We start from the raw sequence: 13,725 nt of genomic DNA, 5'->3' as shown, positions 1-13,725 counted from the left end.
TCTTTAATATGATTCACATATTTAAAAATAAATGGAATTCAGTTTGTACTTTATTTTTCTTTTTGTTTACGTTGCACATTTTAAATATTTATTACCGGTATGTCAGAATGTTACAACTTGGTATCAGATGCAAAGGGAAGTGTAACTTTAAGGGTACAACTACACTGACAATTTCCCCAGCAGCTCTTCAATTTGCATCTTAACCATCTAGGGTCCAAATTACCCTAGCAACCATGCATTGATTTAAATAAGGACTTGAATATGAATAGGTAACAATAAAAATACATTTGTAGCTTTACAGCGCATTTGTTTAAGCGCCGACATTTGAAAGCTGCAAAGAGTCAGAAGAAAAAGGCAAATAACCATAAAACTATAGAAAATAAATAGTGAAGACCAATTGAAAAATTTCCTTATAGGTGAACCACCCCTTTAAATAAATTCACTTGTTGCTAGTAAATGAATATGCAACAATTCCCACTTATGGACAATGGACACTATGGTGATAAAGCAAGATTCACTTTTGCAGCACTTATGGGACTGTGTTTTGCATATGCACAATGGACTTCAGTGCACTAAAAAAATTCACTTTTTTTCAACACCAATTGGACTAATGTGATCATAATTAATGATGTCACTAGGAGGAGGAGTGTCCTATGTGAGCTATGTGTTATAATGTGCAATGTGTTACTTTTTTTTTATTTTGTATTTTTGCACTTGAAAAAGGATCTATGCGGTCCGAAACATGTTGTGTTAAATAAAAAGTTTGCAGCTGAGACTGGCTTGTGTGCCCTTTCCTACCCTTTTTTGGTGCAGTTTATCCTTGAAATCATTTTAGAGGTATTAGTTAAGTGTAAAATAGCTTCCAGGTTGTCATCTTTTTCTAAAATTAATTTCTCATCCTTTTCTAAAATGAATTACTCATAAATATTTTTTTTAGATTTTAGTAGCTTTTATCTTTTATTAACTTTTACTTCTCCCAATTGTTTTCTTAGTTTAAGGTCCACCCTCGGCCCAAGATTCAGTTTACAAAACCTCACACCATGCGTCCAGCTTCCCGTCACTCAACAGCTCCACCTCGGACATCAGGCACACCATCAGGTACTACAGCTTCTTCTGGGGCTCGAAGGCGTCGTGTCAGGTGTCGCAAATGTCAAGCTTGTGTCCAGAGAGAGTGTGGGACTTGCCATTACTGTAAGGATATGAAGAAGTTTGGAGGGCCAGGCCGTATGAAACAATCTTGTGTACTGAGGCAGTGCCTTGCGGTAAGTGTCAGTTTATGCAAAGTGCTTTGCATAAGTATCCACCCTCTTCAAATTTTGTCGTTTTATAACCTGAGTTTCAACTGGGATTTTTACTGTTTGATTCACAAGCACTTAGAGGGTTATTTAACAAAGATCGAGTTTGTGCGTTTTTTTCTACCTCAAATAAACTTGTAACTCGGAAAAAACCCAAATGTAAAAAATTGGAATGAAAACTCGAATAATTTGAGGGGGTTTTTTTTCTTCTTTATCCTGAAAATTTTTACTGAAACTAACCTCAAAAGACTTTTTTGGGAAAAGCATAACTCGATCTTTAAACTAGAAGTAAAGGTAAATTTTAATACCGATCTCCTGGACCACTACACTTTCATGGCCCAATTCTGTCTCTCGCACTTGCATTGTACAATTGAACTTTTGTGCTGTAACTGTCTTTGTGACCGCCATGTTGGTCGTCTACGCGTCACATCCTGTCTCCCCCTCGACCTCTCACTTTAACCTAGAGACTACACAATAAATACAATGAATTAATATGGCATGTGTGTGCACATAGCTTTTAAAATCAATTGTACATAGAAAAAAAATAGCGCTATTTCATTAATTCAGAAAACAGACCTCAGACAGACGGATCGATTTAAATTAATATGAGAGGCAAAACGCTACCTACCCAGTGAAATCTGAAAGCCCTCTGTCAAAAAAAACGCAAGATATGCTAAGGAACAATCACGTTGCTATAGCAACCTGTATCGATCATTCCTGTTGGCACTGCAGCATGAATGGGTGGAGAACAAGAGGTCAACGACGACTTGCACCGGTTTATCATCAATCGTATGGGGAAGTAAAGCGGTGTATTGCGCATGCGCAGGGCATACAGAATTACTATTGCACATGTGCAAGCCCTGATACAGCCGTTTTGGATACTGAGAGGGATGTCTTTGGAATTACATGCCCTTATCAATATTTTTTTATCTTGGAATACAGCTAAAGGCAAAAATATATAGAGGCACGATTCTTGTAAGTAACTCTCCAAAATGCTGACTATCTATACAACTTTATTTGATTTTTACCTTTCCTTCTCCTTTAATAAATGACATCCTAAATTTTGTGCAGGTGCCAAATACTTTTTATATGGTTACTCAAAAATGTTTGTTTGTTTGTTGGTAAGCAAAATAAAACTGAGCAAATGCTTTGTAGAACTACTTTTGGCTGAAACTATAGCTGCTTTTGGGGAAAGTTTCATCCAGTTTTGCTATTTGATAGTCTCCAATTTTTGCCCATTCTTCTTGACAAAATCTGTTAATCCTAGTGAAATAATAGGAGGACCTATGAACAACATTTTGACTGAGCCATTCTTAGACATTTAGGTTCTTTTAAATTACCATAGTGTAGTGTTTGGAAATTTTGTCCTGCTGTCAGCTAGACTAGTCTCAGATCTCCTGCAAAATAAGTATGGTTTTTCTCTATTTCTCTAGTAATAGTAAAAAAAATGAAGCAGGAAGGGGTGGGACCCTTACTATTAGAGGGGGGTCAGCTGGTTGATGAAAACAAAATAAAAGCGCAGATTCCGAACTCATATTTTTCATCTGTCTACACAAATGAGGAACCAGTAAGTGAAGGTTTCCTTCTTAACAGTCCCAATTCTAGTAATACAACTAATGATGCATGGTTCACACATGAAGAAATTCAAAAGAGAATAGAACATGTTAAGATTAACAAAGGTCCAGGGCCAGATGGTATTCATCCCAAGGTAATTAGCGAGTTTAGCTCTGTGATTGCCAAAACCTATTTACTTAATTTTTCAGGATTCATTGAGATCTGGCATAGTGCCGAGAGACTGGCGAATTGCTAATGTGGTGCCTCTATTCAAAAAAGGATCCTGTTCTCATCCTCAAAACTATATATAGGCCAGTTAGTCTGACGTCAGTGGTAGGAAAGCTTTTCGAAGGGTTAATAAAGGATAAGATACTGGACTTCATAGCAAATCATAATACTATGAGTTTGTGCCAGCATGGTTTTATGCGTAATAGATCTTGCCAGATCTATTTCTTTTTATGTGAATGTAAGTAGAGACCTCGATTCTGGGATGGCAGTGGATGTGATTTTTATTAGACTTTGCTAAAGCATTTGATACAGTGCCACACAAAAGGTTACTGGTTAAATTAAGGAATGTAGGCCTAGGAACATAGTATTTGTACCTGGATAGAGAACTGGCTAAAAGATAGACTACAAAGAGTGGTGGTAAATGGAACATTTTCTAATTGGACCAGTGTTGTTAGTGGAGTACCGCAGGGCTCTGTACAGGTCCCTTGCTTTTCAACTTGTTTATTAATGACCTGGATTTGGGCATTGAAAGTACTGTTTCTATTTTTGCAGATGATACTAAATTGTGCAGAACTATAGGTTCCATGCAGGATGCTGCCACTTTGCAGAGTGATTTGTCTAAACTGGAAAACTGGGCGGCAAACTGGAAAATGAGGTTCAATGTTGATAAATGCAAGGTTATGCACTTTGGAAAAAATAATATAAATGCAAGTTATACACTAAATGGCAGTGTGTTGGGAGTTTCCTTAAATGAGAAGGATCTAGGGGTCTTTGTAGATAACACGTTGTCTAATTCTGGGCAAAGTCATTCTGTGGCTACTAAAGCAAATAAAGTTCTGTTTTGCATAAAAAAGGGCATTAACTCAAGGGATGAAAACATAATTATGCCTCTTTATAGGTCCCTGGTAAGGCCTCATCTGGAGTATGCAGTGCAGTTTTGGACTCCAGTCCTTAAGAGGAATATAAATGAGCTGGAGAGAGTGCAGAGACGTGCAACTAAATTGGTTAGAGGGACGGAAGACTTAAATTATGAGGGTAGACTTGTCAAGGTTGGGGTTGTTCTCTGGAAAAAAGGTGCTTTGCGAGGGGACATGATTACACTTTACAAGTACATTAGAGGACATTATAGACAAATAGCAGGGGACCTTTTTACCCATAAAGTGGATCACCATACCAGAGGCCACCCCTTTAGACTAGAAGAAAATAACTTTCATTTGAAGCAACGTAGGGGTTTCTTCACAGTCAGGACAGTGAGGTTGTGGAATGAACTGCCGGGTGATGTTGTGATGGCTGATTCAGTTATTCAGTTAAGAATGGCTTGGATGATTTTTTGGACAGACATAATATGAAAGGCTATTGTGATACTAAGCTCTATAGTTAGTATAGGTATGGTTATATAGAATTTAATTAAAAGTAGGGAGGGGTGTGTGCATGGATGCTGGGTTTTCATTTGGAGGGGTTGAACTTGATGGACTTTGTCTTTTTTTCAACCCAATTTAACTATGTAACTAACTATGTAACTATTATTGCCCTGGCAATCATTCATGCCCTCTATCCTGTCCAATGGAAAGCATCCTTGTTTTATCACCAGTTGGTCATTACAGCAGACAATAAAGGAATGGAAGGTGATTTAGCAAGTGAAAAATACTGGGCTACTGAACTTAGCTTTTAGAACACAGTTGGTCCAGGGACTGCTCCAATAGCCATCTTAGAATCAAAATTCTTTTCACCCTTGAGGCAAATTAGAAAGGATTTGGGTGGAATTTTTTGCTTGTCTCTGGATCAGCAATGCGTGAAGGCAGGTTTCATTTACATAGAAAGTTGAACTTGATAGTCATGTGTATTTTTTTTTTTTAAATTAAATTACTATGTTGCAATGTTGGTGTCATACAAGCACACACTAACATTTAAGCCTATATATACATACTTAAACACACATTATGCCAAGTGTACACATGCCAAAGCACGCTTGCTTGATTTTTCTCTATCATGTAAATTACATTTATTTTGGTGATTTCATTGCATTTTCAGTGCAGATCCCCTGGCATTCTTATTTAGGATGTATATCGGTTGGGGGAAACATTCGGGGTTTTTTAAAAAAAGAAAAAGAAAAAGCCCCCGCCAGTGCTAGGCCACCCGCACCAGGACAGAGCTACTAGTGCAGGCGGGCATGTTGTATAACACGCATGCATGTAATGAGCGAGTCTTAATGTGCATGCATGCACAAGACATAGGAACGGATGCACCTCACTAGCTTATAAGACGTATGCGCATAATTTGTGGCACTCGCTCATTATACAGATGTGTGTTCTCCAACATGACTACCAACACCAGGAGCTCCATCCCGATGTGAGTGGCCTAGAGCTGTCGGAGGCTGTTTTTCTTTTAAAAAAACTGGTTTCCCACAACTGGAATGCGGACTCTATTAGTCTTCACCACTAGTAGGGGAAAAAAATTCAGGTGACGGGTGCCCTTTAAGCTCCTAAAAAAAAATGCCTCCCCCCCTCAGACAAAACAGGGATTATTTATCCATATATTAAAATATATTAAAGCTGGTCACCTGCGGTGTGGTGCTGTAAATGTAAAAGATTTGAGGCAATTTTCATAAATTTGATAAAAACTGAAGGCTCCTTCAAGTGTCTTCTATACCTCCTGATGTCTGAATACATTAGAAAGATTTCAGGCAATGACAAATGAGAAAACTGGTCACCCCACTATAATCTCCTCTAGCTCGTGCGAATATCTCCTCCAAATGCTTCCCTAGCAGCTGACATGTATGGCCGCTTGGGAAACGTATGTTGTGCGAAGTTGCCCAAAGTTTCCTTTCGAGGAAGTATCAGCACAGTGTATGTTTTCCCAGTGGCAAATAGTATGTTCGCTGCTGGGGACGTTTTTGAGGTGATTAGTTGCATGCGCTAGGATGGGAGCAAGCTAAGTATTGGTTGTACACTAAAAGCACATGCTAATATGTGCCAGCAAGACTTCAGTTACACTTATTGAGGACCTGTCACCCTAAAAAATAATTCCAAATCCTCTTATGTTTTAGTCAAGCAAAATAACCTTCCCTTTTACTATACATGATTTCAATCTTTCTTTTAGTCTTGTAAATCACAATCACATCAAGCAGGCTGCTGCTTTGGGGACACTTATTATGGCAAGCTAAAATTATGCCAACATCAAATGGGGCACCTGATGCCACTTCAAAATGATATGTTGGAAACAGAGGGGCAATGTAAATAGTGCAGTGACATATATGAAATGCAGAATGGAAAGTGAAAATAATTGCCTGCCCCACCTCTATAGGAGGGGCAGGCAATATATGATTGACAGCTGTGAGTTTTAAACCAGTATCTTTGTTTAAATTTAAAAAAAAAAAAAAAAAAAGGAATTGATTAATTTTAAAAAGACAGATTATACAGATTTTCATGTGTGGGTGACAGGTCCTCTTTAAGGCAGGATATTATCTGACCATTTTCTAATGCATGCACCACATTAATTTATATCCTTTCTTTATGAATTAGTTGGAAGACACAAGATACTCATGCATTGCTAGAATATACAGCTTTGGAGAACTCACTACATTAAGTGCCTGTACACCCATTAAGATTTATGAATTGCTTGGGTCTCATTTTTTAACTTTCATAAGGGCTTTACATTTGAAACCATCTCTTTTTAGTCTGCAAGGAATTTATATACATTTTTGACCGCTCTCTAACTGCTGCTTTTGTTTAGTTTTTATGGTATAGGGTTGTTTTACCTTATTGGTATGATGTTTTAAAGGGATTCTGTCATGACTTTTTAGTGTACTTGTAAACAGTGTACACTGTTTACACTGCAAATACAGTAGAACCCCCATTTTACATTTTTCTGGCGACCATAGAAATGTAAAATCAGGGAAATGTGTTAAGGACACTTACATGTCAACTATTTAAAGGAAATACTTTACTGAGTTATTTCACAGTTTTTAGCAATTAAGTACTGAAATAACTTCAAACACACACACAGTACTATAAAACATTTTGCATTTAATGCATTTTGGTTTGCTAAAAGTTTTAACATAGTAGTACAATATTGCAAAGTACTGTACTACAGCACTACACCTTTGCAACTCACATTTACATAAAAAGTAGTACAGTATGTTATACTGTAGAATCAATGATAAAATGAAAAATGTAACTACAGCATGCAGTATAGCACAGCATGAATTGAACAAACAAGTTGTTTTGAAGTACAGTGCAGTGTTCCAAGACACTACTTTAACAGTAGTTATTGTACATAAAATAATGTTTACACATTATTACTCACTGCTGTGCTGAACTTCCATCTTGACCATATCAAATTGGTATAGCGTGGTACAGTACTTTTACAGCACTTTAACTGTACATACACTGTACACCACATGTACCTGACAAAAAAAAATCAGATATTTTGCACTGCTTTGTCATTCTACTGGCTCAGATGTCTCCATCTTGATCTGTATCGTTAATGTGATCATCCAGGATTTCATCAGTGTTACGGACATCAAAAGATGGAACGTCATTGTCAACTGCCACAAAATTGCAGAATGTTGTTCCTGTTTGCGATTGCTCCCAAGCATCATTCAGTTAATCATTCTCTTCTTCCAGGTTGTCTTCAGCCATCTTTTCAGTTTCACCATGAAAGCCAGCTTTCTGGAAGCAGTTAACAATGGTAGATTGCTTAATCAAGCATATTTATTTTCTGTTTTATGGATCTTGGCTATTCTCAAGCTCACTCAAGGCCCTATTCACAAGATTTTTTCTGTAGTAGGATTTAAAAGCATTGATTATGTCTAAATCTAGTGGTTGTACCTAACTAGTACAGTTATAGGGGAAGAATACCAATTTGACATTGCCAAGATGTAAACTGGGTGGGTGAGCAGGGCATCTATCAAGAAACAAGAGTATCTTGTATTTCTGAAGCCTCATTCTGTTATCCAACGCATGCATCTGGTCTTCAAATATTTTTTTTTTTTTTTATCATCCAGGCTTTTTTATTTGCAGTGTAGTTTGTTGGTAGAATGTTGATATTTTTAAAATATCGAAGCTTCACTGCAGCTCATTTATCAACACTGGGCAAATTTGCCCATGGGCAGTTACCTATGGCAACCAATCAGTGATTAGCTTTTTAAAGCCAGCTGCAAGTAGAACAATGAAAGCAGCAATCTGATTGGTTGCTATGGGTTACTGCCCATGGGCAAATTTGCCCAGTGTTGATAAATGACCCTCACTGACTTGCCAATTACAAGGGCTTTTAATTTTTCACTGCCATATGTATTTGTAGTGAACAAAACAGTAACTCGCAGCTTACTGAGCTTTCCTCCATGACAATCTTCTTCGTTGAATTTAAACGTTGTTTTTCCTGGACGGACATTGAAAAAGAAGCCAGTTTCATTGGTGTTAAAACTATTCTTGAGCTCATAACCCTCAAGATAGAGGAAAGCTGGTTTTCTTTCCAGTTGGTAACAGTGTCCATATCATCACTTTTGCTTTCTCCACATCCAGCTTTGTACACCACAGTGTATCTTTTTTTTAAATCTGTCTATCCAGTAGTGATGTGTGGGTCAGGATTTCCCCGACCCGTACCTGCCTGCCATCCAACCTCCCACCACCTGCCCTGCCCCGCCAATGACATCACAAAAGGGGCGGGGCAAGCAGGTGCAGCGTCTATAAAAGAAGAACTCGGAAGCCGGCATTTGACGGTGGCGGGCGGGTGGCGAGTGCTGGAGAAGAGCTCAACCTGCACCCGCCGCCGACAGAGAAGAGTACGAGGTCGACCTGAACCCGCCTGACCCGCGGGTATAAGGCCAGCCTGCACATCATTACTATCCAGCCATAAGTTGCCAATACCAAGTCTTGTGGCAATGTCAACTGCTTTCTCTCTCAATATGATGCCACTTATTGGGACATTTAAAGCCTTGCAAACCATTCTTGCAAGACCTTCTCTAGCTGTTCATACTTTGACTAAGTCACATACTTTTACTTTTTTTCCTGTGGACCTGTGGATCAGCACTTCCTTCAACTGATGTGCTCAGGGTTGTGACGTGGATACCAAGCTCTTTAGCCAAAGAGACTCTGATTTACTTTTTCTCATAGGATTGTTCTTTTTCACACACTGTTCTGTACCTAGAAATGTGCAAAATGTTTACTCTGTGTACAGCACACAGTGTGTGTGTACCCCCCACTCAGACTCCACTGCACAAATAAACACGTACATTACACATCCTACTAACATAACATACACTAACATAACATACACTAACACATGTTAAATGTTAACACAGTATCACACAACCAAATGCATGAAACCCCACTGCAATCACATTTTACTACATACAGTACTGTATTAATGAGTTCTGCACTTACTAAAAGCACTCTTTTATGATGAGAACTTCTGTTAAGATATGGCGGCTGCTATTGTGGACAGGCTGGTAAATGTTCATAGGTGGTAAAGTGATCTCTTATTGGTCAAGAAAGGAGACATAAAGAAGACATAAAGAATCTTTGCCTTTTTTTTTTCACGTGATTATACAGTACACACAATTCTGAACTTAAGGTCTTCCTTTACGTCAAAATACTGTGCAGTACAGGTCTTCTTCCTTATGATGTGGCAGATTTTCCAGATCTAATTTGCTGTAAGGCTTCTGGAAAAAGGAGTTCAACAAACAAACCGAACAATAAGTGTAATCCACTAATGTCGCTTCACCTCCTCCCTGAGAGCATATATCACACAAATGCAGCATGACATGACTCCGTGGCAGCCCATAACACCTCTACTGCACAAGCATACAGTACACAACACATACCGTACAGTGCACATCATACTAACACAACACACACATGATTATGCAGCATATACACACTTCTCTTGTACTGAACCTACTGTAGGTGTTGCTTTATGTCAAGTACTGTGCAGTACAACAAGGCTTCTTCCTTATGATGTGGCAGACTTTCCAGATATGATTTGCTGTAATGCGTCAGGAAAAAAACAAACTATGTAATCAAACACTACAGTCCTTTACAGCAGAGATCCTTAACCTTTTTTACCCGTGCGCAATATTCAAAGTAAAAAAAATTTGGGGAGCAACAAAAACATGAAAGAAGTTCCTGGGGTGCCAATAATGGGCTGTGGCTGCAGGAGGCTGTGTTTTTATGCAACCAAAACTTGCCTCCAATCCAGGATTTCAAAAATAAGCACCTGCTTTGAGGCCACTAGGAGCAACACCGAGGGGAAGTGAGTAACATTTTGCTCCTGAGCCACTGGTAGGGGATCACTGCTGTACAGTATCGGTCACACTACTCCTCACTCAGCAGTTCCCTGAGAGTATACATCACACAGTACTGACACCACATTGCTGCATGACACTGACACAGCACCCCATTAGAAAGGATTCTGAGGTGTTCAGAAACATGTGGTCTGCTCAAATCCAGCTAAATGCAGGCAAATTGATTGGGAGGCGTTACATAATGACCCAAAACATACAGCCAAAGCAGCCCAGGAGTTTATTAAAGCAGAGAAGTGAAATATTCTTGAATGGCCAAGTCAGTCATCTGATCTGAAATTGAGCATGCATTTCCCTTTTTGAAGACTAAACTTCGGACAGAAAGGCCCACAAACAAAAAGCAACTGAAAGGCGCTGCAGTAAAGGTACCTCATTAAAAAGGAGGAAACACAGAATTTGAATATTTTTTCAGTTTTTTAATTTGTCTAATTACTTTTGAACCCCTGAAATGAAGTGATTGTGTTAAAAAAGGCTTTAGTTCCTCGCATGTTTATGCAATATTTTTGTTCAACCCACTGAATTAAAGCTGAAAGTCTGCAGTTCAATTGTATCATTTAAAATTTATTGTGGGAATGTACAGAACCAAAATTAGAAAAAAGTTGTCTCTGTCCAAAGATTATGGGCCTAACTGTACCTTCCTAAAATGTGTGGTTTCCTGTTGTAAAACTACGGTTAGTGGAATTGTTAACCTTGCAATCTAAAATATGCTGTTTTCTAAAGCAATGCATTGAAAATTCTCTACTCTCTCCAACGGGCTTTCTTGACCGATATTTGGGCAGGTTTATAAATCCCATCAGAGAGAGGACTGCATCAGATCATTTATGCTGTCTTTGCTCTGATTGCCTGTATTCCCATCGTTGTGACCTGATCGCTGGACCCTAGGCCAACTTTACACACTAGTTTTATACACTGGCCTTTTTTTTATGAATTTCACCATGAGGAAATGCATGTGTTAATGGAGACCATTTGTCCCTATGTGGCCTATACCAACAACATACTGAACTGCATGGTGGTAGGATGATACATGTTGTATGTCACCTGTGGTAAAGGTGGCAAAGGTAAGAATGTAGACTCTGTTGTCGCCTGTGGTGAAATGCATAAACAAGACATTGAAGGGGAACACATGAGTAAATGCTTGTGTGTAAGATATGTTCTCTAACAAACTCTTGGGCCTTCCAGAAACAGGGTATACTTATTTTGAAATCATGTGACTCCATTCAACTAGTTATGCAACCATTGTGTTAAGATATATTGCCAATTGATGGGATTATATTTTAGAGGATTCACACCAAAGTTGATGAATACTTAAACAATCTGGAGTTTTATTTTCTTTTATTTGTAAATAATTTAAAATGCTTCCTAGATTATTTAGTGTCAGTTATTAAAATAACATTCTAATTTAATTAATTTTAATTCCAACACTACAAAATGTGGAAAAATCCATCTTATACTTATGCAAGGCACTGTATTGTTTAAACATATGCATATGTTTTTTACATGTTTTATGTCTAAAATGTGTTTATATAATACCTTTTGATTATATGCACTTATTATAGTTTCTTTATTTTCCAGCCCAGACTGCCCCATTCAGTGACCTGTGCTTTGTGTGGGGAGGTGGATCAAACAAATGACACACAGGATTTTGAAAGAAAGCTAATGGAGTGTTCAGTTTGCAATGAGATTGTTCATCCAGGATGCCTAGAGGTGAGCAAAGGGGAAGTACAGATGCACCGAATCCACTAGTTTAGGATTCGCCCGAATCCTGAAGCCTTTGTAAAAGATTTGGCTGAATACCGAACCCAATCCAGACCCTAAGAGCATGTGTAAATTAAGGGGGAAAGAGAATCGCGTGTGCAGCAGTCTTAGGAAAAAACGAAATATGATTCACTTTATTTTCTCACATCTCTTTTCACTCCTCTTTTTCTCCCTTTCTGTATGATGTTCCCTGTCTCTTTAAATAAGTCTTGTAATTGACCCATTTACCTTATTTCAGTTTTTACTTTCCTGCATGCCCTTTGTATCTGCAAGTTTTACCTTTGTCTTTCCATTCACTCTCACTCTTACTGTACATTCTTTCCCTCGTAACAATTTGTTAATTTTAAACTACTTTCATTCTTTCCTAAACAGATGGATGGTGAAGGACTTCTAAGTGATGAACTTCCAAACTACTGGGAGTGTCCCAAATGTTATGAGGGACAGAAGCACACGGTGAGGATGGGGAAAAAAAAGGGTACTGAGGGGTAGTTATGAAACACATAACTTATTTACCGTAGTTAAATTAACACTACTAATTGTAGTGGCTATGATCTTGGTAATTTGTAAAAAATCTGTGGTTGCCAGTCACAGAGGTGTTGCCATCCCTTAAAGGAGAAGGAAACTTTCTGTTTACCATTACCCCCCCCCCTCCTGAAACGCCACATTGAACATTGCTATATTATTAACCTCTTTGTGCAGGAGTAATATGAAATATGTCCTTAATTTAAACTTTTCCGTGTCACTTCCTACCTCTTCTTCATGAAAAATATACAGGAAGCATTATTATGCAAAAATTAATGGTATTAGTACAGACCTCAATCAGACAGACCCGTCGCTGGGTATATTTGCTTGTTCTATGCTTCTCCGCTGGCTGACACACTGAAAATCAAAACTGAGCAAGCGCAGACAGGCGCTTCAAAGCTTCCCTTCATTTCCAGGCAGCAGGGAAACCTAAATCTAATTGGCTTGGTAAGTAAATGCATGCCGGGGAAGAGAGGTCACTGATGACAAATGGGTAGATCATGTGGCCCAAATGTCATATTTTCAAAGGAAAGCCAGAAGACTGTTATGAGAATGTGAGCTTGCGCAGGGCACCTCTGGGACCAATTGCGCATGCGTGTGCCCTAAACAGAAGTATTTCTGGACTACAGTATGGATATCCTTTTCACTTCAGCTTGCCAATTATTTTAAAAAGGATAACAATTTAAAAATAAATGAAAAACTGAATCAGGAAATGCCTGCTGGTAAGAATATATACATTTAATGGGCGATAATTACAGATTTATTTTATTTGAGCCTTTCCTTTTCTCTTTGTTTTTCATTTAAAGGTTAATTTCATTCATTGCCATTTTTAAGGTGAGGTGGGTTATTGCTCTGTAACAGCTTGTTTGCTTTGTAGGGTGGCATTGAAAGAGCTTTTTTAGTAATGATGATATTTGGAGAAATCTGGGTCCTAGTCATGCTTGCAGAATTCTGTGACCCCAAAACTGCATCTTAATTGCTATTATGAATGAATCAAAGAGGAAAAACTAAGATTTGTTAAATATATAATACTGTGAAGATATTCTTTTTGTGGGGTAAAACTACAAAGGA

The 13,725-nt window shown here is 38.3% G+C and overlaps 1 protein-coding gene across 2 annotated transcripts in view; it reads left to right on the top strand.

The window, feature by feature from the left end:
• kdm2a.L (lysine (K)-specific demethylase 2A L homeolog) overlaps positions 1–13,725 on the top strand; it is a 121,171-nt gene that overhangs the window by 61,495 nt on the left and 45,951 nt on the right. For both annotated transcript variants that reach the window (XM_018225580.2, XM_018225581.2), the window contains 3 exons: positions 993–1,262; positions 11,950–12,081; positions 12,505–12,585. In XM_018225580.2, the coding sequence (XP_018081069.1) occupies positions 993–1,262; positions 11,950–12,081; positions 12,505–12,585 (483 nt within the window). The remainder of the gene's footprint in view (positions 1–992; positions 1,263–11,949; positions 12,082–12,504; positions 12,586–13,725) is intronic.

This window comes from Xenopus laevis, chromosome 7L (assembly GCF_017654675.1).
Source record: "Xenopus laevis strain J_2021 chromosome 7L, Xenopus_laevis_v10.1, whole genome shotgun sequence".
NCBI classification, from domain to species: domain Eukaryota; kingdom Metazoa; phylum Chordata; class Amphibia; order Anura; family Pipidae; genus Xenopus; species Xenopus laevis.
This window is presented reverse-complemented; position numbering and strand designations above follow the sequence as displayed.